The following is a 25858-nucleotide window of genomic DNA, read 5'->3' as shown; positions in this document are numbered from 1 at the left end:
AAATTTGTGCTTGACAAGGAAATCTAATGATGAAAGATGATGAGTGATAAAGGGGCCCAACAACTCCATCCATATTTGACTTCAAAATCGACGTTTTTTTTTTTGTTTTTGATCGCCGAAGCCCTATAATCTACGGTAGTAGTACAAGGATGCCCTTTTATTACTTTCGCTTTGTGTGTCTTTTTGCTTAAATTCTCCATCCATGTCTTTTATTTGGCCCAAATTTTTAGGCCCATTTCTTGGAATTTTTTTCTTTTCCTTTTGTGTTCAACATTTGAATAGTATATTGACTCGAGGCCTAGAGGGTGAGCTAGTCGACTAGTGAGTTGAACAAGAATCTAACCGAAAACATTAGATTAGGTTGGGGTTTTGTAGCCCATTTAACCATAGGTGGTTAAACTCGTTTAAAAAAAACACACTTGTACTATTATTAAGGATAATATTTATATCAAGACTGTTATTTGGGGACAGCAAAAGGAAGTATAATTTTCACACCGTGAACTAATTTTTAAATCTATACTTACAATTAGTTCAAATTCGCTTCATTTGTTAACAAAATAGATATATGTGAGTCATAAGCTGTGAGTTCATTTTTTGAGCTATTCGCCTAGTGTTTCAATTTGATTGCATCCTTGTGACCAGTGAGGTTTTAGATCGAGTTTGAAGGCTAATAACAAGTAGCAAAGACAATGAAGACATTTTTTTTATCCAATTATTGTCTTAAAAAGGAGATACAACCCTTTTGGGGGTGTTTATTCACAATAGCCAACTTATTTCCCATGGATACCAGTATAACACAACTATCATCATAAGTAAAGTTATGGAACTTTGTAAAAACTCATGCACAAGACATAAAACTAAATCTAATGAAGAAAGAAGATGTACTTCATGAATTTCCAAGACAGCTACATATCATATTAGCAATGACGTTCTTGTACATTATACCATAAATCAATGAGATAAAAAATGATTACTAAACCAATGAGATAAATGATGATCACTAAACTAAGACTTTTGTTACTGATATGCTATACATTATATTCAAAACATGAGATCTTATGTCAAAACTTTGAGGTTCATTTCACCTTTATCTTTTGTTGAGACGCGTCTTAGTTAATACTTTTTCTTACATCTATAAAATTGAGTGAAAAACTTTATATCAAGCGGACAAGCTAGCGCTACTGCTGTAAAGGTATTGATTAGTGCGTTAACCTTCAAGAGTATCGATATAAGTCATTGAAGTACGCTTCAACATGTTGGAACTTCAAGTCTCCAATTTCTAGATCCTGATCTACTGAACATCTAAAAGCCATCATGAAATTCATGATTCTTGAACTATATTCTCGACATCCCAAATTTATGTCCAGCCCAAATTCATGACATCTTCTTAAAATCTAGTTTTACAGTAGAGGCCCAATATAAGCCCAACAAATTATTAGTTTGTTGGGACAAACCCCCAATCGTTGGTTGGTATTTATTTCCCTCCATACTTAAGTTTTCAATCGGAAGTCGGTATTAATTTCCCTCCATACTTTAGTTTTCAATTCTTTCACAATCATATCCGTATCGTAATGCGTAATCCTGATCATAACCTACGGAGTATTAAACTAATCAAAATTACTTTTTAAAGTTTCATAATTGTGGAAGACTTGCACGCTTTAATTTTAACATATGTGTAACAATTCAAATTATATTTAACAACCCCTATATCTAAAGGAATATAAATAATTAAGTGTAATATTTACAATATATCAACTTTAAATAACGGTTAGTTACTAAAAAATTGAAGATAACATTAATTAGTCAAAATAAGATACTCCATTCGTTTTCTTTTGTTTGTCTTATTTGAAATCTTAACTTGAGAAATTCTAAAAAACATGAAATCTATTACTTGGAAATTTAATGGTTTTTCTATAATTCAAAGCATAGTCATGTCGAATATAAAATCTTATATATTTTTCTTTTGTTTGTTTGTCCATTTTATAATGTGTAACTTGAAATATTTTAATTATAATATTACATTGAAAACCGTATAATATAAATACCAATTGAAACAAACATTTAAAAACAGAGGGAATATTAGTGATTAAATCATGTAATGACGAGTGTAAATGAGAAAACATACCCACATTGGGAAGCTGATTAATCTACAAATGTAAGTTCAATTTACGTCTAAAAATTTGAATATTAGGTGAGCTACCATTTATATTAATGAGTCGACCATTTTAATTTGTTCAACCTCCCCCTACCCAACTAAATATCCCACCTTGATGCAATATTAGTAGAAATACCCCTCCTCCCTCTTCTCTTCCACACATCATCCATCATCCATCCCTCAAAACACAAACACTACATACATACCCTAAAATGGCAAGCACTACCCTACAAGTGAAAGACGAGCGAACCGGGGCCGAGATCGTGTACGGGGCAGAAGAGTGCCAAAAGCAATCCCATGAGCTCCTACAAGAAATGGGGTTCCCTAAGGGTGTAATGCCCTTAAAGGATCTTGTAGAGTGTGGAAGAGTACGCGAAACCGGGTTCGTGTGGATGAAACAGAAGGCTCCCTCGGAACATTACTTCGAAGAGAGCAAGACTTTGACTAGCTACGCAACGGAAGTAACGTCGTATGTAGAGAAAGGAAAGATGAAGAAGATGACAGGGGTTAAGAGTAAGCAATTGTTAATGTGGATTACAATAAGTGAGATGAGTGTTGATGATCCTTGTTCGGGTAAGATTCACTTCAAGACTGCTGTTGGTATTGGAAAGTCTTTTCCTATTACTGCTTTTATGGAGCCTGAAGAGAAGGTTAAGTACTTGGAGAATAAGAAATCTGATCACAACAACAAGTGATCGATTGGTTTCCTCTATTTGTTCGATTAAATTCGACTATATGCTTGAAATCTATCTCCCGTTTTAGTTAATTTATGTTACGAGTATCATTTTCTATGTTTTATGTATGTACGAGTATATGGTTTTGGCTTCTTGGAAATTGAAGGTTGAATGAAGCCTTTATTTTTTCAAAAATAAAATGACTATTTGAACTTTAATGGAAGCCGAGGATCGAGTATAAATTATGCTACGTATGTCATTAATTATCTTATTTTTGTTGTTCCAATCTCTACATTATGATAGAAATCATGTTCTTCACCAGTATAAGTATATACTTGTATGTCATGCCAATTACAAATTATATTTTCCTTAATATGTTGCACCAATACAAGATTTTAGTCATTAAGCAAAGACTTTGAATTGAACAGCGGAGTACGGAGTGCCAATTACCAAACAAGCACATTTGATAGGGGTGTTGCAAAGAATAAAAATCCTTAATTAACTATTCGAGTGGTGAAATATATGGGCTGGCCGGTGGGACTTGATGGCTAGATAATGCCATAATGGGATAAGAGTATGTACCCAATGCTTCCCAAAATAGTAATACCAATCGAGCATTATTGAAACGATTTTTATTTATTTATTTATTTATTTATTATAGCAATTGAATATTAAACTGAGATGATTCTAATTTGTTCTTACAAAATGATTATAAAGTATATCTATACTATTCAAAAAAAAAAAAAAGTATATCTATACTATATATTAAAAAGCGTTTTTAAATTTGCGCATGTGCCACATGTATTTTTTTCACACAGTAACTATGCCACATCATCATTCAACAACTCATCCAAATCATTATTCAATGATCTAAGTAAAAAATGCCGTTTAAAAAAAAAAAAAAAAAAAAAAAACTATGTAAAAAATGCATACCCAAAACTTCTTTGAATGAAAACAACATGCATGTATTATCATCTTAGCTAGAAATAAATCATGTTCTACTGATTCACATTTATACCTAAATACAAGTATTATAATATAAAATTAAAACAAAATAAATTAAAAAATAAGTTTTTTTTTTTATTTATTGTATTCGAATTTACCCATAATATAAAAATTAACAAGACTTTTAAAGCATCTAATATAAAAATGAAATCATTTAAAATATCATCCGGAGTGAAGCCCGGGTCACATACTAGTTTTATGTTATAGCCAATCATCAACATTGGTCAAAGTTTCACTATTAAATAGAATACATGTTAATTATCGAAAAGACTGATATTCAAATCATAATTTTGAAATGTTTCAACTGAAAATGAAAATGAAAATGAAAATGAAATTCCATTCCATATAACAATAATTAAAAATGAGAAATCGAATCAATGCATGACGTGGACAAACCAAGCCCGCTAATTCGTCAATTATTTTTAAAATTAGTTTGATACTTTGACTACATTATACTTTTACTTCCCACAAAACCAACCACCCATGTCCATGGCCCGTTTAGACGCTCATTCACTCTTCCGTTTCCGACACTTTCCTTCCACCTTCACCACCACAACCCACCGTTACCTCCGCCTCCACGTCACCCAATCCGACGTGTCATCTTCAACCCAAATGTCAGAAAATGGGCCCCCACAAACTGTTCAAGTCCACCCATCTCTTGAAGTCATCGGAGGAGGTAAAGACAAGTATTTACCCGCTTTGAAGAAGAATCTGGAGCACCCATATAACCCGTTTCCGTTAATCGGGTCAAACCGACACGTGGAAACTATTTTTGCGTCGTTTTACCGGTCGTTGCCGGATGTTAAGTTCCGGCGTGAGTGTTTACGGACTAAAGATGATGGTGCTGTTGCTCTTGATTGGGTTGCCGATGATCATAAAAAGCTTCCTCCTCTCTCTCCGATTCTCATTTTGCTAGTAAGTTCATTTCTAATGTTTAGTTTCAAATTCTAATCTTCAATTTAATTCAATCTAATTACTTGATTCTATAACTATTTGATAGAGAAGATATTCTCATCTTAGGTTTAGGATATATTTTGTATAAGATTATCTTACCTAAGATGAGAATATTCTATTACTATTAAAATATTTGATGTACGATGTATTAGTTTAGGGGAAATTGGAGGTTGTCCAGTTTTATTATACACCCGCGTGTACCAATCATTGTAGAAAAAAAAAAAAAATTGAGTTTTTAATTTACGAGTACATTTTACGGGACATACGTGGTGCACCCAATTGTATAATGAATTAATAAGGTAGTTGGGATTTGGAACTAAGGTGGAATTTGGTCTTAGTTACTTTCAATTGTGATTTTCTAGAATAAAGAATTAAAGATTAGTGTTGAAAATGGAAGTTTATGTGCCCAAATTTCAAAAGCCATCTTTGCCAAGTGGGTGAAAACATATAAAAGAGAGTGTTTCTTAGTCCTCAATTAATGATCTCTTTGTTAGCTAGGAATTTCTATTTTCTCTATATGTGGGTTGTTCTTCATTGGTTGAGAGAATGAGAGCAAAGTCAGCAAACTGACCAAATGAGAAAGGTAAGTAAGAAGCTACTTTGTTCATAGTTAATGAAGAAGGAAAACTAGTGCATGTATCTGAATTAATTGTCGCATTGTTTCAACTCATTAGGATATGACACAATGTTACTGAAAGTCCCATATTTATAAGTTGATTTATTTTCAAACTCTAAATACTCAACCTTAGTCCAGACTTTTTTAGCATGTGACAACCTTTTCTAGACATAGATTATTGACTTATTGGTAAATGTCATATGGAAACATTATAGGTACTTGCTTATTTAGAATGTAAGCTAAAGTGTACAATCAAAACAGACTCTGCTACAAAATAACTAGAACTCTGGCTGCCGGTTTCTCACCTTGATGTGCTTCTGATGATAATATCTTTCCTAAGGGGATCATTAATGTGTAACTAGCAAGTTGTAGAAATTCCTAGCTAACAAAAATTGAAGGAGAGCATCAATAGGAAATATTTATAAAAATGTTTAAACTGGCAAAGGAAGTGTTCTTACTGATAAATGGAGTGGAAGTATCAACAAGGGACTAAATGTTCGTGACCGAAGTATCAAGCAAAAGGAGTTTAATTTCTTTTTTCAAACTCTTATTGTACCCATTAATGGAACGCTGTGTCAAGGACTATTGCTTAAGTAGGTTGGAGAAGAGTGTTGAGAATGATGAAGCATGGTAATAAAGATTAATGAGTAATGAACATATTGTACAGCCAGGTCTTACAGGAGGAAGTGGCGATACTTATGTGAGACATATGTTGATTAGGGCCAGGAAGCTGGGTTGGCGAGTGGTTGTCTTTAATAGCCGTGGCTGTGGTGATAGCCCCGTTACTACACCTCAGGTAATTCCTTCCTTACTCATCATGTTCACTTTTCCCTCTCCCTCTATCAAAAAAAGGAACTATAGTGAAAGAAAGAAAAAGGTTGATACTGCATAAATTGAAAGGATATAAGTGTTGATATGGGCAGTTTTATTCAGCATCATTCACTGGGGATCTTACTGAAGTGATTGCACACGTCAGTGGTAGATATCCGGAAGCTAAGTTATATGCTGTCGGCTGGTCTCTTGGAGCTAATATACTTGTGCGATACTTGGGTCAGGTATGGTCTATTTCATTATATGCTTTTAGATTACTGACATGATATAGTTACTCTATTAGCTCCTTCAATAACTGTTGTTGTGTTATTTTTGAATTATTTACTTTAGTTTAACACTCATCAGAGTTGTATTTCCTCATGATGATGTGTACAATGCATCTAATGTATAATGTAGATTCCTTGGTGAGGTTAAGGAAATTGTAGCCATAACCTACATAAGTCAATTTATCAAAACATAGGGCTGGCATGTAGTTCTTCAATTGCATAATAGCTGCAACACCTATCGTTTAAGGAAATTTCACAGTAATTGTAACATTATTGGATTTCACTAGTAGGCCTCTCTATTCAACCCCCCCCCCCCCCCCCCCCCCCCCTCTCTTTCTTTTGTAGTATATATTGAATCGAGGAAGACCATATTTTCTTCACCTTATTTTAGAAACTTGTGAATTTTCTTTTTAGAACTAGATACACAAACTAAAAAGATTCAAACCACATCAACCTTAAACTTCTTATTTCCATTAACTTATTGTTAAATATCTCTAATTGTGTATTAATCAAATTTATGAACATGAAATATATGGAAAATGTACACTGAGATTATTTTAACTAGATTCCACTTGACAATGTTTTTCTTATATAGTAGTGTAAACATATTTAACATACAATAGAAAGATTCTGACCAACACTCTGCAAAATCAGACCTTATTTCAAGTGAAAAGATCAAACCTTCTGTCAAAAAAAAAAAAAAAAAAACAAACCTGAACTAGTATCAAAAGTTGTCATGCTGATGAGAGTATTAGGTACATCCGTGCATCTATTTTGCATTCTTTACTTTCCTTCATCAAACGTAAGATTTTAGATGAGTATTATGTGTGTTTGTTATGAATCAGTTTTGACTGGAGATCATGTTCACTTGCAAAGGCACCTTAAGATTGCCGCTCACCATTCTGTGTTTTTAAGCAATACTGTTTATTTGTTTTAAATATTCTCAGTTTCTCTCTAATTACTGTGTTTATCCGTTTGTAGGAATCTCATAAATGCACCCTTGCTGGAGCTGTGAGCCTATGTAACCCTTTCAATCTACCAATTGCAGATGAGGACTTCCACAAAGGCTTTAATAATATTTATGACAAAGCATTAGCAAATAGCCTTAGAAGAATATTCAAGAAGTAATGACAACCTGCGACTTTTAGCTGTCTCTTTATTGTTATACATATACAGTTATATACTCTCTTCTCCCGGAAATAATAGTTACTTATAATATTTGAGATATTCGATGATGTTGAGCAACTTTTGTTGGTTTTTGTCAGAAATTTCTTTTATAAGACCAGTTTGCTTGCTTCTCAGGCATGCAGCTCTCTTTGAAGACATTGATGGGGAGTATAACATACCAATGGTTGCAAATGCGAAGACTGTAAGGGATTTTGATGAAGGGCTGACTCGAGGTAAGTACGATTCTTATCTGTAGAAGTAGAAATTTCTTAATTCAATTTGTTCTTCATGTCTAATTTGCTTGCCCTATGTAACATCTTGCAGTATCTTTTGGGTTCAAGTCAGCTGATGACTACTACTTGCATTCAAGTAGTGCAGATTCAATTAAGGATGTTTGTACACCATTGCTATGTATTCAGGTAGTGTTTTGTTAACATGTATGCATCTGTATATAAACGTTCGTTTCAGAATGACAGAAAAGTGTAGGGCATTATTTTTACAAGCACTTAAACAAGCCGGAAATAAAGGGTATAAAAAAAAAAAAAAACAGAATGTATGCATAGCCTTTGCTGCAATTGCAAAGTACTTTAAGTATAGTATGCTGCTATAAAGAAGAGTAGAAAGTACTTAAATTAGTGTGATAAGGGAGATATAAGGCGTATAATGTATACAGTTTTATGTCAAGCATATGCGGCCTGAGTGTAGTGGATTACGTTTTACCGGAATCAATAAACAATCTTAGTTTTCATAATTTGCATGTTTTGCAGGCTGCAAATGATCCCATTGCTCCAGCCAGGGGTATTCCTCGCAAGGACATTGAGGTTTGTGTTATTTTGCTAATAATTTTACTGAATCTTTAATAAATACTCAGGTTGGTGTGTTTTTGCACATATTCTCATCTCCTATACAGAGAGATGATCAATCGCTTGTCTTTGATTACGTGTAATTTGGATGTTATTTTTGGGTCCTTGTTTAATGATTATACACTGAATCTTAAGAGGTGCGTATTTTGAAGTAGATTGCCACGAAATATCATACTTTGTTAGATTTTGAATGTTCCATACAGTTTGGTGGGATAGCTGGTTGTGTTCTCTTTGTTTTCTATGAAATACAAGTATATTCATGCTACCTAATAGCATATCTACTATTTGTTAGGATCATGGGATGGGAACTGGAGCCTCAAATTATGAAAGTTGCTATTTGCTACTCGAATTTATTTATTGCAGCCCCTTGATATAACCCAGTATTGAACATAATATTGAGCTAATATTGTTGATTTCACCGATCTGGTGGTCTGATCTGTGCAGGAAATGACTTTGATGTTTGCTTTTTTGTAATGTGATTGTTTAGCTCTGAAAGATGGATATTTGTCTGTACAATGGTGATCAAACTGTCCTTTATCTAACTTTGTTTTCCTCTATCAGGAAAATCAGAACTGTCTGTTGATTGTTACACCGAATGGTGGTCATTTGGGGTGGGTTGCTGGTAATGAAGCTCCATTTGGAGCACCGTGGACAGATCCATGTGTGATAGATTTTTTGCAACATCTTGATAGGAGATTGTCCGAAACATCATCGTCACCTAGCCAATTGAACGAGGCCCCAATGTGTACCGAGGGTGGTTTGGTAGCAGCCGAGGTATAGCTGGTGATTAAATGATTTCTGTTGCTGTAATGATTGTTAGCATTTAGCAATACATAGCTTCTGTAAAATCAGATTGCTCAATTCTTTCAGATGTACCAAAGATTCTGTAGATAGTTCGATTCCTTCACTAGTCTTCCTTATAGGAAGCTCCAGGCATGATTTATTGGCTGAGACAAATCCAGCAACCATTGTGTATTCTCCCTGCTTAATTGCAAATGACCCAAATGTTAGATTATTTTGGAAATGTATTGAAGTTTGCATTACAGTATGACTATTTTGTTTAGTTTGGGAAGTTAATGAAGATTAAAATGCTGATGTAACCATTTCATTTAAATTGGCTACCCTCACTGTGCTGTACTCTAGCCTATGTTACTTGGATTCGGGTACCCACGTCCAACACAAGTACGTGTCCAAGTGTCGGACTCGGCTATTTTGCGAAAAAAAATTCCATGATTTTGAACTACAAATGCGGTGTTCGGGTGTCATGCTCATATCCGAGCGTCAAGGGTCCGACACAGGTACGTGAGGTGAAACAAAGAGTCCGAGTGACATATACTTTAAGTATTTAGAGATGAACAAATACACACACAATAAAAAGCATGCTAATACTTTCCAAGCCACTGCTTTCTGTAATTACTTTTTCTCTCTTAATCTTACGGAGTAATTTTTTTTTTTTTTTTTTTTTTTTTTTTTTTTTTTTTTTTTTAAATAAGGATAAATTTGGTACATTGTCTGAATAGTGAGCTGTAAAGAACAGAACAGTACAGCAGAAAGTATAAATTGCCCAAAATTTCCCTCCATTAAAGAGAGTGTTTCCAAAACTTTGACAAAAATGGAAAAAATGGGTTAAGCTAAGTTTTGCATTTGCTTTTACCAAAAATGTTTAGATTCTCTTTCTGATTGATTAATTTATACAGAGTAATGAATTCCATTATTTCTTCACCATCATTCCTCCATTTTTCTCCCTCTTTCAAAACAGAGTAACATAAACAATGGCATCATTCACCCTTTTTTCTACTATCATCATAGTAATGATCTTGGCAAACTGTAAGTCCTCTTTAACAATTTCTATGTTGTCATTAATTATCTGTAATTCTAGTAGGTTTTCAGCTTAATTGTTGTTGTTTTAGGTGGACCGACGAATTCGTCCGTAAATGACAGCGACAATGGTGATCAATCGCCGAGGCGTTGTGGGAATATATGGATGGATCCGAAGTATGTGTGCCAGTCATACAAATGCCGTACTGGAGGAACTTGCTGGGGTTTTCTGGATCTCGATAGCGGCTATAAAAGTAAAGAAGAGTGTTTGAAGATATTCAAGACTAAGTGCACACTTAATCCTCCTGCTAATAAGAGTAATAGATTTAGCCAATTTGGTTTGATCTTTGTTATTACTTTAGCTATTTTCGTGTTTTTTGGTGCTATCTTAGCTAATTGTATTTTTGGGTTGTCAAACTCTTCATTGGTTATTGATAATAAACCAACTCCTTAAGCTTAGCAGCTTACTAATTTGTTACATCGGTTAACAGTTAGTTAATCTATCTATTTAGATGTTTTCTTTTGTAAAATTAAGCAATGTAAGGCTATTAAAGCTAGAAGAGATGTAAATTGAAAATTAGTAATGAATGCAAATTAGTTTGAACATGCTTTGTTATACACTTAATTTCATCCTCTAATGATATGTAGCATTACCATTTACTCCTCGGCCACTAGCAGAAAAGCACAATCAATTCAATTCAGCTCTTTCTACAATTGTGAAATGGGTCAGGTATAGTCTGTTAGTCCGTTTCATATGCTAACTGTTACACCCAATGGTGGTCATTTGGGTTGGGTTGCTGGTAATGAAGCACCATGGACGGATCCGTGTGTGGTAGACTTTTTGCAACATCTTATTATGAGATTGTCCGAAACCCTCATCGTTGCCTGGCCAGTTGTATGAGGCCCTGATGTATGCTGAGTGTGGCTAGGTAGCAGCCGAGCTGAGGCACAGCCGGTTATACTTAGCTGTTGTGAAACCAATTGTTTTCTTTCCTTAATTGCAACATCTTAATTGTAATGATAGTGTATTCTTTGCTTAATTGCAATGATCACCAAATGTTAGATTTTTTTTCCCTGAAATGTATTGAAGTTTGTATCACAATATGACTATTTTGTTTAGTTTGGAGAGGTTCTGAAGATCAAAATGATAATAATGTGACAATTTCATTTAAATACGCCACCATGTTATTGTGCTACATGCATGTTAAATGGTTATGATGTGAAACATTACTCGTAATTGGTTTTGATAATCCTTCCAAATTTGTCTCTGCGAGTAGAGATAACAGATTGAAATATGGATACGATTCGCAATTCTGCAATGTGTTTGGCCCATGCCAATCAAAACAAGCAGTTGCTTGTTGCTTCATTCTGCAATAGAAACTTGTTTGCAAAAGAGTTTTTATTCTGGACCAATAACTAGCTGTGAAGAACTAAAAATACGGTAAAACCATCTTGCTGATTGCTAGACAAGGTCAACAATTCCTTATACAACAAGCCACATCTTAATTTATGTTTTAATTTATGATGGGTACATACGAAATACGTAGTATAGTTTTATGTTGATCGGTCATCATCATCTACTCCGTATTACAGATTTATAAACAAAACCAAAAATAGTAGTCTTTGTATCACATGCTTGCATTTGTTTTATTATAATGAAATATTTCTTGATCTTGTCACGTGGTAAATTCAAATTGTATGGTCAACCCTGATAATTAAATACAAGGAGCAAAAGTCAATAGTTTGCAATACATACAATGAAGCTTTAATATCTTTAAAAATTAAGTGGCACTACAAGATATACATGCTATTTTTTAAAAATAATTATTATAATTAGAGTCTATTAACATTCAACTTTTTGAATATTGCAAGTACTTTTTTTTTTTTTAAAAAAAAAAAATTAGTAAGAACAATAACAAGTTAGCAATGAATTAAGGATCTATTAATTAGATTCAAGTCAAATTGTTCATAAATTTTATTGTACATTTTGGACTATGCTGTGGCGGCCACGTCAATGTTCCTATCAAATGTGGTGCTAATGTGACGCATAGGAAGTTCGCAACCAATATTGCTACAATGACAACAATGTACTTGCATGTGCTGCGTGCATATTTTGAGCTTTAATTGAGTACAATCTTGTCTAAGCTTAGTAATAAGCAGTTAAGCACTAAGGTCACAAAAACGTTTCTAGCTTGATAAGTATGTTTAGATAGTGAAGTGGGTACAATCTTTTTATAAAATTAAGCCCCTTCTTGTTTATTGTCGACCTTGTCGTGTGTACATGTAATTGACGTAAAGTCAATATATCATTTTGTAATACGAAGTATTTACTAATATTTAGATGTCATACACGCCCTAGATATAAACATCACACAAAGCAAGAAAACTGCGTTTAATCAGAAAATTTTAGTATTCAACTCTTGTATTTTTCATGCTACCCCTTTAATAATAGCCTAATGTTTAATTTATATTAAACTTATAGACGAATAATATTAGTGAAAGAGATTCAAAGAGTAAAGGGGAGGAAAATTTTAATCAATTTATGTTAGGGGAAAATGACATTAATAAATTCACATTTAACTAACAGAGATCCATATTAAAAATAAATTAAGGATACATCGAGGATTAGTAGTACATTCGTTTATAATACTACTAAATATAAATCGTTATATGCAATTAATATGAAGTAAAGAAAAGTAATGTTGGTTGTTAGATTTCACGTGAAGTAAACAATTACAGAGTCATAAACATTAAACAAATTTTCGCCTAAAAAACATTAAACATTTAGACCATGGTGATTGTTGAAAGGGGGCATTATGTTAATTTCTTTTAATAGTACTTGTATATGACATTATGACGTTTTTGACACAAATAATTTCGACATGTGGGCTGGGAGTGCACAAATTTTCGCCTAAAAGACGAAGTTACATAAATTGCATAAGGTTAATCATCAAAACTATCAAGGTGTAATGTATATACTTTGAACTATTGAAGTAACCTGAATTGCTTAAGGTTAATCTTTCATGAATTTGTTATTATTATTATGATACCAGTATATTTTAAAGTAAATATTTAACTTCTTAATTGAAAATATATGCATATATTTTTGACACATACATTTTTAATAACTAGCAATAATTTCATTATGCAATAGTTGCAAGTAACCTATTCCATAATTTTTTTTATGAAATCCAGTAACCTATTCCATAATAAGTCACTTAAAAATGTATGCAATTCTTAAATGAAAATTAAAGAACCAAACTCACCTTCAAAAAGGAATTTATTATTATTGTTTTTTAAATTTTTCTTTTGGGAAGAACTAATCACGTGTGTAGTTGTGTTCTTGTTCTTGTGTGCATTGTGCAAAGAAGAAAAAACAAAGATATCATTTAAATGCAGTTCATAGGAAGTAGGGAGAAATGGAGAGAATGGGCCGAATTCCTCTTTATCATCGATGACAAGGACTTATCACTTATGATAAACCCCCTAACCATCCTAACTGGCTAGCTTATCTTTTCAAATTAAGTTATTAATTAATGGTAACAAGTTTCAGAGTGCAGTGAGAAATAATTCAAGTGGTTAGAGCTTTTTTCTCGGTTACAAGAGACCCTGAACAAAAGGAAAAAAAAAAAAAAAAAAAAGAACGATATTCGTTTTATTTTTATCTTATCTTCTTGTTTAGAATTTTTTATGCATTAATAAAATATTATTTAATGTTTTTTTTAAAAAATCATTTAATTATTTATCTGATGTCAGCACACACATTCAATCTAGCTAGTAGCTACACACCAAATCAAAACAAGCACTATCAATTAAAATTTTAAAATCTTACTTTTAGCCCCCTTAAATTTTGTTGAATGATGATAGCCGTTGTTATAACTTATGGAACTTCCAATGATAAAATTGCATAGCATTAGCCACCTACTTATTGGCTAATTCTTAACAATATAATCTTATCAAGTTATAAATATGAGATTAAGATAGGATCTAATAATCACTCCATTTGAGTTTGTCGTGTGCCTTAATTATACACTAGAGCCCACAACGAACAAAACCTATCGCCTAAATGCATGTGTAATATACGTATTTTTTATGCGATAAGATGTTCATCACTAGTCATCTACATACTAATAAAGTTATGAATGTCGTCCCTACTTTCATGGATGATTGAATCTTTAGCATGCAAAATCAGTGAAACAAATGTGTATATTGAGTATTGAATTTGATAAGTACAAGTACTATCTCATTTTTGTCTAGTGATGTAGGAAAGGGACCATAACAAATTCCATAGTTCCCACTCAATTGGAATAATGTTTAAGTTGCACTTCGTCATGAACTAACAGAAACACTTTACATACGTGTGGCTTAGCTCTAATTTGTTACATATTGTCTATCTAAAAATGTTAAATACACATTTAATTACGACACTCTAAACTTCCCTCTCATTATTTCATTATGCTCATTTCAAAATAATTCTAACACTTTCTTTATTCACTCATTCTACCATACACCAGTTCGTTGTGTTTTTTTTTTAAACACACAAGTTCGTTGTTAGAACATACTTTTTGTCCTTGTAAGATATCACAAGTGATCTCTCTCTCTCTTTTTTTTTTAAAATTTTTTTTTTTTATTTGTTTGTCTAACATTTTCGCAATATATATTTTCCATCAAAATAACCATGTATAAATAACCCCACATACATAAATCATATTTTTACATTTACTTTTCTATATATCAATAATTCAAACTACCTATTGATAATGCTACTCTATGTTATGAAAAACATTCAAACTTATATACAATAGAGAGAGTGAATTTTCGTGTAAATAAAATAACCTTTTATTGAAAAGAGGGATTTTTTTAAGTTCCTCTTTGGAATGGTCTTTGATCGAGTATTACTACTCGGTACTAATAGACAAAAGTGAGCATTCAATATCAAAGTATGGAGCTTCCACAAATCATCAATTCTCCACCGTCCACTTAGCACTTGGTTATTTCACGTGCACATGCATAAACACTACAGACATATACCAGTTACTACAACTAGTTGATAGGGCAATATATTAGAGAAACCTTCATAATTTGGTAACCCCAACCAAGATAATTTGAGCGATTTTTTCGATGTACAATTGATTGTAGCTTATGCATGGTAAAATCACCGATTTAATGTTATTTCTCTGTTTATGTATTTATCAATTTTTATAAATTTCACATCTCCAATTTTATATATATATTATCAACCAAACACATGCTATAAAAATAGTAATTACATGCGAGAATTACTAAATTGATAGTAGTTACAAAACACTCCACGTCCACACCGGTCTTTTTTTTTTAAAAGGGTCAACAAAATTTTGGTCATTTTCAGGAATAAATGAGAGAATTGAAGATTACAAAGCCATATGTAAACCAAAGATCCAAAGCTACCTTGACTTGTAATATTAGTCCTTATATTGGGCTCCAACTATGATATATACTACAATTGACCGATTACGATTTAGTGATTTACCCATCCAAATCATCTAGTCGGATCATCCATTTATCAACAATTTCTTCCAAATCTCCAACACTAGACCACGTGGCATGTACCTTATCCTAAGCCACAACACAAGGTTAATCATTGGATAATTATGTCTATTATATTAATATTTTACGTCATTGCATCCACTAAAATAGTAAAATCACTATGTTTTGACCACTCACTTATATGTTAAAAGTTTAATCAGTTAATGCTTTACATATGATTATGAACAAATTTGAAGCTTGCATTGGATTGTTTTTAAAATGTTTTAATAAAACCGAAAGTTGATTAGTAGAATTGTGCGATCGTGATATTATTCCTCTTCAAAATAGCTAATTCTTATATGAAATAGTCTGAATATATGTAAAATTGGTTGCACCTATTATCTTTAGGAACTTTCCTAAATAGATTTCAAGCTCTTACTTCTTGTCTTGGTAAAAATCTCACAATAGCATCTTAATTTTATTTCTTTAAATATAGTAAGTAATCTCCTAATATCAAAATAATAATATCACATAGGATATGATATTATTCTCATGATATTGTAATAATACTTTTTTAGATCTCGTCAATAATAATAATTTTTTAGATCTCATTAATAATAAGGTGAAAAGTTTAATTTCTTTGTTTGGCAATAGTAAATTAAAATTTTAAAGCACGCTCCCTTCTCTTCAAGCAAACCCAAAGATCTCACTTTCTTCCCCTTTCTGTTGTTACAAAGAGTGGGAAGAATTTTGTCGAACAAAAAAAGTAGTGTAATTATATGTACGCGCATTGATATAAAGAGTAAAAATATAATCGGGCACCAACAATGAATTGGGTTAGCTAGTCCCAAAAAATGTATGGAGGAGTATTAGTATTTTCTTTTTTCCTCTTTTCGAGAAAGTAAAAATGGATAAATTACAAAGAGATAAAATCGTTTAAGGGGGAAATAAAAATTCACGTCCAAGTACCTAATGTATTTGGACATAATAACAATCACTATTACAATCCCTTTCATAGCTAAATTAATATGGTAGTCTTAATTTTGCATAGAAAAAACGATCATGATTATTATATTCATATTTATCCCAAGCAAATAACGTGTTTAAATTTAGTCATTAGCTTAGAATTAAAGTGTAAGAGATAAAATTTCTTTTTAATGACTGACGTACGTATGGTAACATATGAATAACTTTCCTAACCCAATTTCAATATCATTCTAAAATCTCCTTTGATATTTTTTTTGTACCCCTCTATATAAACACTCAAACTCCATTACATTTACAAACAAAAACACAAAACAAACCCAAAAACAAAAAAAAAAAAAAAAACATCCTTGAATTTTTAACAAAATGGCAACAGGAGTTCCTCCAACCACTTCAATTAACAACACATCAATCTTAAACCATAATAACAAAAAACGTTCAAGCGACAATGAAGAATATGGGTACAACTCCATGATCATAACCAAGAAGGCCGCAATCGCGGCCAATAAGGAAGATCCCGTGGCTGCGCTAGCAAGCGCACGCCACGAGTTCGGAGAACACGGAGGGGTAAATATGTCAATAGAGGCATCCGCAACCTTCACGGTTATGGAGCCAGAAACCATGAGGCGGTTATTTTCAGGTGAATTAGGACCTGACCGTGACTATTTCATATACAGTCGTCATTTTAACCCTACCGTCCTTAACCTCGGACGCCTTATGGCCGCCTTGGAGGGGACGGAGGCTGCTTATTGCACGGCTAGCGGCATGTCCGCTATCTCCTCCGTCCTCCTCCAGCTCGTAGGCGCTGGCGGCCATATCGTAGCGTCTCAAACACTGTATGGTGGTACTCACGCTTTGCTGACGCATTTTCTCCCGCGTACTAGCGGGATTAATACTACGTTTGTTGATATTTGTGATCATGCCGCCATTAAGGCGGCGATTGTGGAGGGAAAGAGTAAAGTGGTTTATTTCGAGTCGGTTTCGAACCCGACTCTCACGGTGGCGGATATACCTGAGGTGTGTAGGATTGCACACGAGAAAGGGGTGATTGTGGTAGTGGACAATACTTTTGCGCCGGTTGTGATATCTCCCGCTAGGCTTGGTGCGGACGTGGTTGTGCATAGTATTTCCAAGTACATTAGTGGTGGGGCCGATATTATCGCAGGTAATTTGTCATATGATCGTATAATAATTTTTTTAATTTACCTAATTATACATGTGTCTTGTTGTTTCTACCTATTTTTGTCGCAATTTTAGTGCATGATTTTTGATTGGAATTTACTGCATGATTATTGATTGGAAATTGTTATCTGTCTTTTGTTAATGTAGACAGTAGTATTGGTAAGTTGGTTTGACATGCACTGGTTAAAAAATAGCCAAATAGGACATTATTTTTTTTAGTGTTATATCTAGTTCATCTTTTGGGCTAATTTGGATTTCGGATCAGTTTTGGGTGGTTAGATTCCGTTGATTATATTGAAAATATACTAAGAACAATTATTTTATTATTATTATTATTATTTTTTTTTGAATTCAAATATGCTAAGAATAATGTAGTGTAGCATTTACTCGTTAACTTTTTCTCGGTAAATCCTAATTAATTATATGTCGACTGTGTTAATTTGATTTTATATATTATGGAGTAGAAAGGGGGGAGTATATACGAAAGGTTACAATTTTATTTATTTTATTTCAAAGAAAAGTTGCGATTTTAATTCGGTTTATGATAATATTTGTAAGTAACATATTCCGTAAGACTTTTGTTAAAAAACCCTTATTCTGTAAACAAAAGAAAAAGGTGAGTACTAATTGTAAATTAAGCGTGATTGATTTTTGCTAGAGAGGTAAAATTGATTAAATACAGAGTATGATAGTATCTGCTCTATCAAACAGAGATACATGCATGCACAAACACAATTATTTTAGATAGAGAACTTAAACCCGTGAATTGTGTTAATCTGTTATTACTCACTTTGTATCTTGCTTACATATTTACGGAGAAAATGAACAATAATTCAAAAAATTGATGATTAGTTCATCCCTTATAAGTTATGTACTTATGTGTGTCGTTCCCAATGCACCTGTGTCACTTCTTTTTTTTTTTTTTCCCTAAACGGCCTGAACATATGCATTTAAGCTTTTATATATGAGAAGGGTGCATATAAATTTTTTAGCTAAAGAACCACCCTACAACATTTAAAGTCACCCAAATCCATATTCCAATTGCTTAAGGCTAAATTGAACTCTACGCACAACTAATTTATCGACTCTTATGTATAATATACGAACAAGAAAAGTTTAAAAACTAATTTGAGAACAAGAGTATATAAGGGGTAATTCGAAACATAGGGAAAACCTTGGTACTTATTTACCATGTTAAAGAGAGCAAAGTGACATATTCCACCTCAATCATAAGATGCCTTAATTGTGGTGTGTGTCATATAAATTGCCATCTGGCCCATCTTTGGCTTGTACCTATCAGGCCCACAAAATTTCCAACACTTTGGGTATAGGATAAGCTTTAACTCACGTAGTCACGTTTCCCTCATTTGATTCACTCTTTATTTATGACTTTTGTGAGGTACGACAAATCTGTCACCATTGTACTACTCTTAGTCTTAACTTTTAATTTCTTCACCTTTTTTGGTGTGACAATGGCTACAATGCACAACTATTCGCCTAGTCGGTGATACATTAGATATCCATTAGTTTGGTGACTAACATCATGTAAAAAGACGATTAAATCGCTACTCGATATAATGCTCTTTAATTACTTTTCATATCGCACTCGTTTATAAGAAGTGAAAATTGGTAAATTATGTTAGTTGTTTAAAGTTTTTCATTGCTAAATGAGTACTCCGTATAATTTTGAAAAATTAAATACGACGTACTTATATTTTGGTTGACTTGATGTAGGTGCTGTCTGTGGACCAGCAAGCCTAGTGAATTCAATGATGGACTTACACCAAGGGGCCTTAATGCTACTAGGCCCAACAATGAACGCCAAAGTAGCATTTGAACTCTCTGAAAGACTTCCTCATTTAGGGCTGAGAATGAAAGAGCATTGTGCACGGGCCTTGGAATTTGCCAAAAGGATGAAAAAATTGGGCCTAAAAGTCATATATCCTGGGCTAGAAGATCATCCACAACACGAGCTTTTGAAGTCCATTTGCAGCCAACAATATGGGTATGGTGGCATCCTTTGTGTTGATATGGAGACCGAAGAGCGCGCCAACCGGTTAATGTACCAGCTCCAAAACTGCACCCAGTTCGGCTTCATGGCTGTTAGCTTGGGTTACTATGAGACCCTTATGTCATGCTCCGGTAGCAGCACTAGTAGTGAGATGAGTGAGGAGGAAAAGGCTCGCGCTGGCATCTCACCGGGGCTTGTTAGGATGTCTATTGGCTATACTGGCACGCTCGAGCAGAAGTGGGCCCAATTTGAGAAGGCGTTGGGTAAGTTGCAGGATGTTAAGTTTAGTGTTCGCCACAAATGAACCAAACAAAGGTGTTGTTGCACTCTTGCTTAGCTCTGCCTTAGAATTGAATAAACTTTCATCAATTAGTATGATGCTGTAAGTAACTTTGGTTTCATGCTATATTGTCTATATAAATGGCATATTCAACTGTGGCAATGCCATATTTCGTTATGTGTCCTGTCTTTATTTTCTTTGTGCATTTCTACTTGTATTATTGTTCTTACATTGTCTTGTCAAAAGTCTTAAACTTAGATAGTTCTACTTGTTTTTCCCCTGCACTTAAACTTGTAAGCATACATCAAGGCGACGAGTGAAAAATCGTGCAGTCGAGGACAATGTATGGATTAATGAATGGTATGTGTTGGGACTAAATGAGTATAGGGGAATTGCATTACCAAATAGTGGACATTTAGGAAGAAAGAAAGTGTGTAAGTCCGTACTCGCATGAACATGACTGATTGACTTAGCACCATCGCATTATGCACTGTGGTCGAGCACGCTTTAGGTTGATAAGACATCAGAAGTTTATGCTTAATAACATGAAGTCCAGTCGATAATGATGAAAAGTACGATTTACTGATGATTAGGCAGCAGAAATCTAGAGTGGAATTTGATAGTGTATCCTAAGGAGATGTTTCCATATACGACGATCACAAATCAAATGAGGAGTAAATATCCCCTGCCATCAGTCCATGATATGAAAACACTAAACACATGTGAAATCGATCGAACTACCTTGCTATTGAAAGGGGTTACCTTAGGACACCTTTGAGGTCAGGAACTTGTATTGCGAAACCAAACAAAAGAGCTTTAAAAGATTAGGTCGAATCATTTCTTATATCCGAATTTTTTGGCAGAGTGATTAAACAATGAGAATGTATACGGACAATTTGTAATTTGCATTCAAGGTATCCGAAATTAATGAACGTCCTACCACCATGTCTCTACATTGTCTAGTTACTCTTGTAATAGGTACAATTAAATTTCAGGTCATTCTCATTGCCGGTGTGCAAAAAAGTTGAAGGTGAAAGCTAGCTTAGAAGAAAACAACCTTACACATTAAATTCGATATTTTTGTTGTTTCTCTGTTTTAACTCGAATATAGATTTGAAGTCCCTCTTTGCTAGGCAAAGTATGGATTAAAGACCCTCTTCCTTAGGCAATTCATCTACAATTAACTTGTCATTTTGTCAATTGTCATTCTTCTAGTTCCTGCCGACATAGATTGTAAGAATCACTACCTAGTATAATGCCCTTTTTTGGTCTATAGTACCCTACATATATTTGGCCACAATTATTTGTCTATTGTAGTATTCATCATTTTCAATTATTCAGCAATTCACTTAGCAACGAGGCTAGCTAACCGGCAGTCACTATCTTACAAAATTATGGTACTTAGGAGTTTTAGACTAACAAGCCTTATACAAGCTAAGCATGTATTGTGTTTAGACACTTCGTTCAGTCAATGTATATATAGTCCTCCATGATGTCTAGGCCATGTTATGAACTATGATGCCACATTGTACTTAATCGCGGTCCAATGTTATTGTACTAGACTGCATGCGATTGATAGTCCGCCTTTGTTATAAATTCTCTCTATTTGTTGTTGCCAATCAGAGTAGTCAAGAGCATTCATGAGACAAGTATAAGATGAACTAATTTAGCACGTATTGAGCAAGTATATTACAGTTACTAAAAGTACAGTGCAAATATTTTACCACGTTTTGTATACATCTATCAAGGAAAATACATTTCATACGGAGCAAGCATAAATTTCACACTTTATAATTGATCACCTAGATTGTGTGAATTGAAACATACGGAGAGTGTACTACAAACTGTTATTCACGGTCTTAGTTCTATGTCCCCTTATGAAACTTACATTTAATCTTACACGGCAAACCTCTTGTTCTTAATTAGTAAACGTCTTAAAGAGTATATTTACACATTACACCCGAATTAGTAGTATAATTTGGTTTTACTCACTTTTGTACAATATCAACCAAACTAACTAATTAAACTCTCACGTCTTAGTCGTACACTCAATTACGCCTAGAGTGGACCATAACTCTAAGGGGGTTTGCCATTTCACAGGACAATGTCATGACTTCAGTAAGAGTAACAGGATTTTGATCACATTGTGTCCACACAAACTCATGAAGCAAAGTCCCAACCCAATAAGTAACGGTAGTCAACCCAAGCGCTTTCCCGGGACATGACCGCCTCCCGGACCCAAATGGTGCCAACCTAAGATCCGATCCCAACACCGAGAAATCATCCATTTTATCCATAAACCTCTCAGGGTAAAACCTAAGCGGGTCAGCCCATATGTCGGGGTCCCGGGCTATGGCCCACATGTTAACCATAGCAGTTGTACCTTGTGGGATATGATACCCGTCAAGGGTTGTATCGGTTATTGCTAAACGGGCCCACGATAGAAGTGGGCCGGGTGGGTGTAATCTCAGAACTTCTTTGATCATGGCCTGTAGATAGCCCAATGAAGGAATATCAGATTCCTTCAACGGTCTAGATTTTCCGACCACATGGTCTAATTCATCTTGGACCTTTGATTGAATATCAGGGTGAAGGACCATTCTTGCTAAAATCCACTCTATTAACACGGCTACTGTATCTGTTCCTCTGAATATCATCTCCTGCCATTCGTAGACGAAATCATTCAAAATTACGATAAATAAGAAATTTTTCCAAGACAATATTTATTGAATTTGAAATCACATATGAAGTGTTATTGAGTACGGAGTAATATTTTGTGCCTGTGGCGGAAAAATTTTCGCCCAAGAAAAAAAGACGGTGTAAAGCTTTATGTGTTACTGTCACATATCAATAATCATTACATCAATTATAAATAATGATGTTCAACTTATTACATCAATTAATTATTGTTACTAGCAACTTATCCTAATTTTCTTTAGTAGCACCACCAAAACTGTCCATTCAATCTACAACCTCTTGTGAGTCAACCTAACGCGGATTAGCTGGCTAGACATTATGAGAGTGGGGAAGGAAACTTCTTCTAAATAGAGATAGATCTAATAAGTGTTACTATATATATGAAGAATGTTTATTCTTAATGTAAACGTCATTATACATAGTAGTAGGCTAATAGCTACAATAATGCTACTGTACGTTAGATTTGTTTATCTGGTAGCACATCTTTTTTTTGGCAACCATAGCACATCTTATTCTGGCATTATTATAATAGGATCGAATTTGTTGTCCCCACAATCCCACATCCCGAAAAAAGAAAGATACCACCAAGAAATTTATAAGTTGATTTATTCATTTTAAAGACAAAAATAGTGTATAATTTAAAAGATGATCGACCCTCCAATTGCATATATAAGTATATAACTACTGTGTATAGTATAATACTATAAGTCTATAACTATGAAATATACTTAGGGTATATTATGTTGACATAAGCCTTTATTTTATGTTTTCTTAATAAAATTCAATTGGCACAACTTTACAATTAAATATAATTGTTGTATACTCGTCTTAATAATATAATTTGAATTAATAATCATAGTATAATAAAGTAAGGAGTAAGAAGTATGATAAAATACTTACCCAAAGAACAGCCACCATGTCAGAATCTGACAATTTATCAGGTCCATTTAAGGACAGTAAAACATCTACAAAATCATGGCTTCTAGTCTCGTCACCTGTCTCATGCTTATTATACTCTCGGTGCTCGGAAATAATCCGGTTGACGAACCGATTAACCCGAGGAACGAGCTGAGAGCATCTCTCACGGATCCTTTGAGGATCAAAAGAACCAAGCCAAGAAAGATGGTCAGACAAGTTGAGCTTCCCTAGCAACTCGTAACCTTCTTGTACGAGCTGACTAAGTTCTGCTGCCTCGCTATTCTGCGAGGCAGTCGCCAACTCGTACCGCCTTCCAAACACTGATTCCATCATGTTGGTCAGAGATGCTAGCTTCAGCATTTCCCTGACAGAAAATGCTGCTGTATTTTTACCAACATTATTATTAGTATTATTATTAATCATGTTCATCATTTGTGAGGCGATTTCAGCTCTCTGTCTTACACCGAAGTGAATCTGTTTCGGACAGAACATATGGGTGGCGGCTATTCTCCGTAACGTTCTCCAGTAAACACCGTACGGGGCGAACCCCATCGCACGGTTAAACATCAAGCTGTAAGCAGACTCCTTAATCGGACGGTCAGCAAACACAGAATTACATAAAATATCTTTAGCTACGTCAGGATTGCATGTGATCACGACACGTGTGTCACCCATACTAAAGGCCATAAGCCTCCTAGCTCCTAGGATGTTAGCCATGGAAGTTAACTTATGGTGGGCTAAGCCCACCATTAAGTCCATGCTTCCTATGATGGGATAACCCCGAGGGCCCGGGGGTAATGGGGTGGTTTGTGAAGTGAATTTGTGACGGTATTTACCCCAAGCTGGACCCCCGGGTTCAACCCAGTGGAACAAAACCATGGTTAATGAAGCTAAGCATAAGAGGGTGAAAAGGAAAAGGATTATTGTTTGTGGTGAAAAGGCGGTGCATTTGGAAGCGAGGGCTATTAACCATAAACTGTCAGTTTGGGAATCCATGGAAAAAAGGGGTTAAGAAGGTGTTGTGAATGGAGGTATTAGAGAGTAGTGTATGTGTTGAGTATTTTGTGCGGCTTTCTATTTATGGTTTAGTTCAAAGGTAAGGAGGTGGGTTTATATAGAGAGGAGTGGCAGACAATTTACATTGATACATACGTTATTTGTAGTTTGATAAATGATAGCTGTAAGATGACACTTGTATTTTTTTTAGTTTTATTCCAAAAATTATGAAAATTAAATTATTACAAGTTTCCTTGTGATAATAATTATTATACAATACTTGTAAAACGTTAAAGCTAAGGTCTATTATGTATGTTTATATCTTACTATTAAGATGATAACGCATGATATATAATATGTGAGTTAAGACAAGTTGTCCTTAAAAATGAGAAGGAATATAATCAACATTTTTTTTGTGCGTTTGGTCACACTATATGGCCGCTTGTGTAAGAATAAAGTAACCCATGAACGAATAATCCTGTAGTATTGATCAAGTTGCTCTTGTAACATTGACAAATAACCCTTATAACATTGAACGAGTATTTCCTATAACATTAACGAAGTAGCCTTTATGTTGACTGGCCACATAGACTGTGAATTTGTGGTTGGCCCTAAGTATTTTCTGCTCATTTATTATTATTTGCTCATTTTAAAATCTTAAAATGATTGATTACATATACCCCCCCCCCCCCCCCAAAAAAAAAAAAAAAAAAAAAAAAAAACTCCCTTCGGTATACCCATCGCTATTTGCATCTGGTGAGTTAGTAGTTGATACTATAAATGATATGCACGAAGTAGTACTTGCATTGTTAGACCATAAAAAGGTTAGGAGTCAAGTTGAAATTAGTTATGTGCTTGAAGCTGAGTATAGTGATAGAGAATTAGAGAAATCGTATAACGGTAAGTTAGTTTTAGAGAAGGTGTTCCAAGCGCCGC

At 34.1% G+C, this 25858-nt stretch overlaps 4 protein-coding genes across 4 annotated transcripts; 3 read left to right on the top strand and 1 right to left on the bottom strand.

Annotated features, from left to right (window-relative positions):
- The first annotated feature begins 2333 nt into the window (after positions 1-2333).
- LOC145599264 (uncharacterized) lies at positions 2334-2877 on the top strand. The gene has a single exon (XM_081655661.1). The coding sequence runs from the start codon at positions 2368-2370 to the stop codon at positions 2848-2850; it is 483 nt and encodes a 160-aa protein (XP_081511787.1). The 5' UTR covers positions 2334-2367; the 3' UTR covers positions 2851-2877.
- Positions 2878-4306: 1429 nt separating this feature from the next.
- LOC145599263 (embryogenesis-associated protein EMB8-like) lies at positions 4307-9574 on the top strand. Its single transcript, XM_081655660.1, has 8 exons — positions 4307-4749; positions 6072-6200; positions 6328-6459; positions 7483-7625; positions 7804-7901; positions 7993-8087; positions 8436-8489; positions 9093-9574. The coding sequence occupies exons 1-8, from the start codon at positions 4318-4320 to the stop codon at positions 9309-9311; spliced, it is 1302 nt and encodes a 433-aa protein (XP_081511786.1). The 5' UTR covers positions 4307-4317; the 3' UTR covers positions 9312-9574.
- A 7556-nt stretch (positions 9575-17130) lies between these two features.
- LOC145598243 (methionine gamma-lyase-like) lies at positions 17131-20488 on the top strand. The gene is made up of 2 exons (XM_081654574.1): positions 17131-18003; positions 19755-20488. Exons 1-2 carry the CDS (start codon positions 17205-17207, stop codon positions 20333-20335), a joined length of 1380 nt encoding a protein of 459 aa, XP_081510700.1. The 5' UTR covers positions 17131-17204; the 3' UTR covers positions 20336-20488.
- Positions 20489-22058: 1570 nt separating this feature from the next.
- LOC145598735 (cytochrome P450 78A9-like) lies at positions 22059-24984 on the bottom strand. The gene is made up of 2 exons (XM_081655122.1): positions 23909-24984; positions 22059-22971 (listed from the first exon to the last, which is right to left on the bottom strand). Exons 1-2 carry the CDS (start codon positions 24920-24922, stop codon positions 22360-22362), a joined length of 1626 nt encoding a protein of 541 aa, XP_081511248.1. The 5' UTR covers positions 24923-24984; the 3' UTR covers positions 22059-22359.
- Between the last annotated feature and the right edge of the window lie 874 nt (positions 24985-25858).

Source organism: Chenopodium album, chromosome 20 (genome assembly GCF_948465745.1).
Source record: "Chenopodium album chromosome 20, dcCheAlbu1.1, whole genome shotgun sequence".
Lineage (NCBI taxonomy): Eukaryota > Viridiplantae > Streptophyta > Magnoliopsida > Caryophyllales > Amaranthaceae > Chenopodium > Chenopodium album.
This window is presented reverse-complemented; position numbering and strand designations above follow the sequence as displayed.

Bases quoted from the DNA above. Each gene is read 5' to 3' on its own strand.
- LOC145599264 (XM_081655661.1), top strand. From the start codon at position 2,368: ATGGCAAGCACTACCCTACAAGTGAAAGACGAGCGAACCGGGGCCGAG.
- LOC145599263 (XM_081655660.1), top strand. From the start codon at position 4,318: ATGTCCATGGCCCGTTTAGACGCTCATTCACTCTTCCGTTTCCGACAC. The intron at 6,201-6,327 runs GTAATTCCTTCC...TGATATGGGCAG, and splicing joins GCCCCGTTACTACACCTCAG to TTTTATTCAGCATCATTCAC. The intron at 7,902-7,992 runs GTAAGTACGATT...AACATCTTGCAG, and splicing joins TGATGAAGGGCTGACTCGAG to TATCTTTTGGGTTCAAGTCA.
- LOC145598243 (XM_081654574.1), top strand. From the start codon at position 17,205: ATGGCAACAGGAGTTCCTCCAACCACTTCAATTAACAACACATCAATC. The intron at 18,004-19,754 runs GTAATTTGTCAT...GACTTGATGTAG, and splicing joins TGGGGCCGATATTATCGCAG to GTGCTGTCTGTGGACCAGCA.
- LOC145598735 (XM_081655122.1), bottom strand. From the start codon at position 24,922: ATGGATTCCCAAACTGACAGTTTATGGTTAATAGCCCTCGCTTCCAAA. The intron at 22,972-23,908 runs GTAAGTATTTTA...TACGAATGGCAG, and splicing joins ACATGGTGGCTGTTCTTTGG to GAGATGATATTCAGAGGAAC.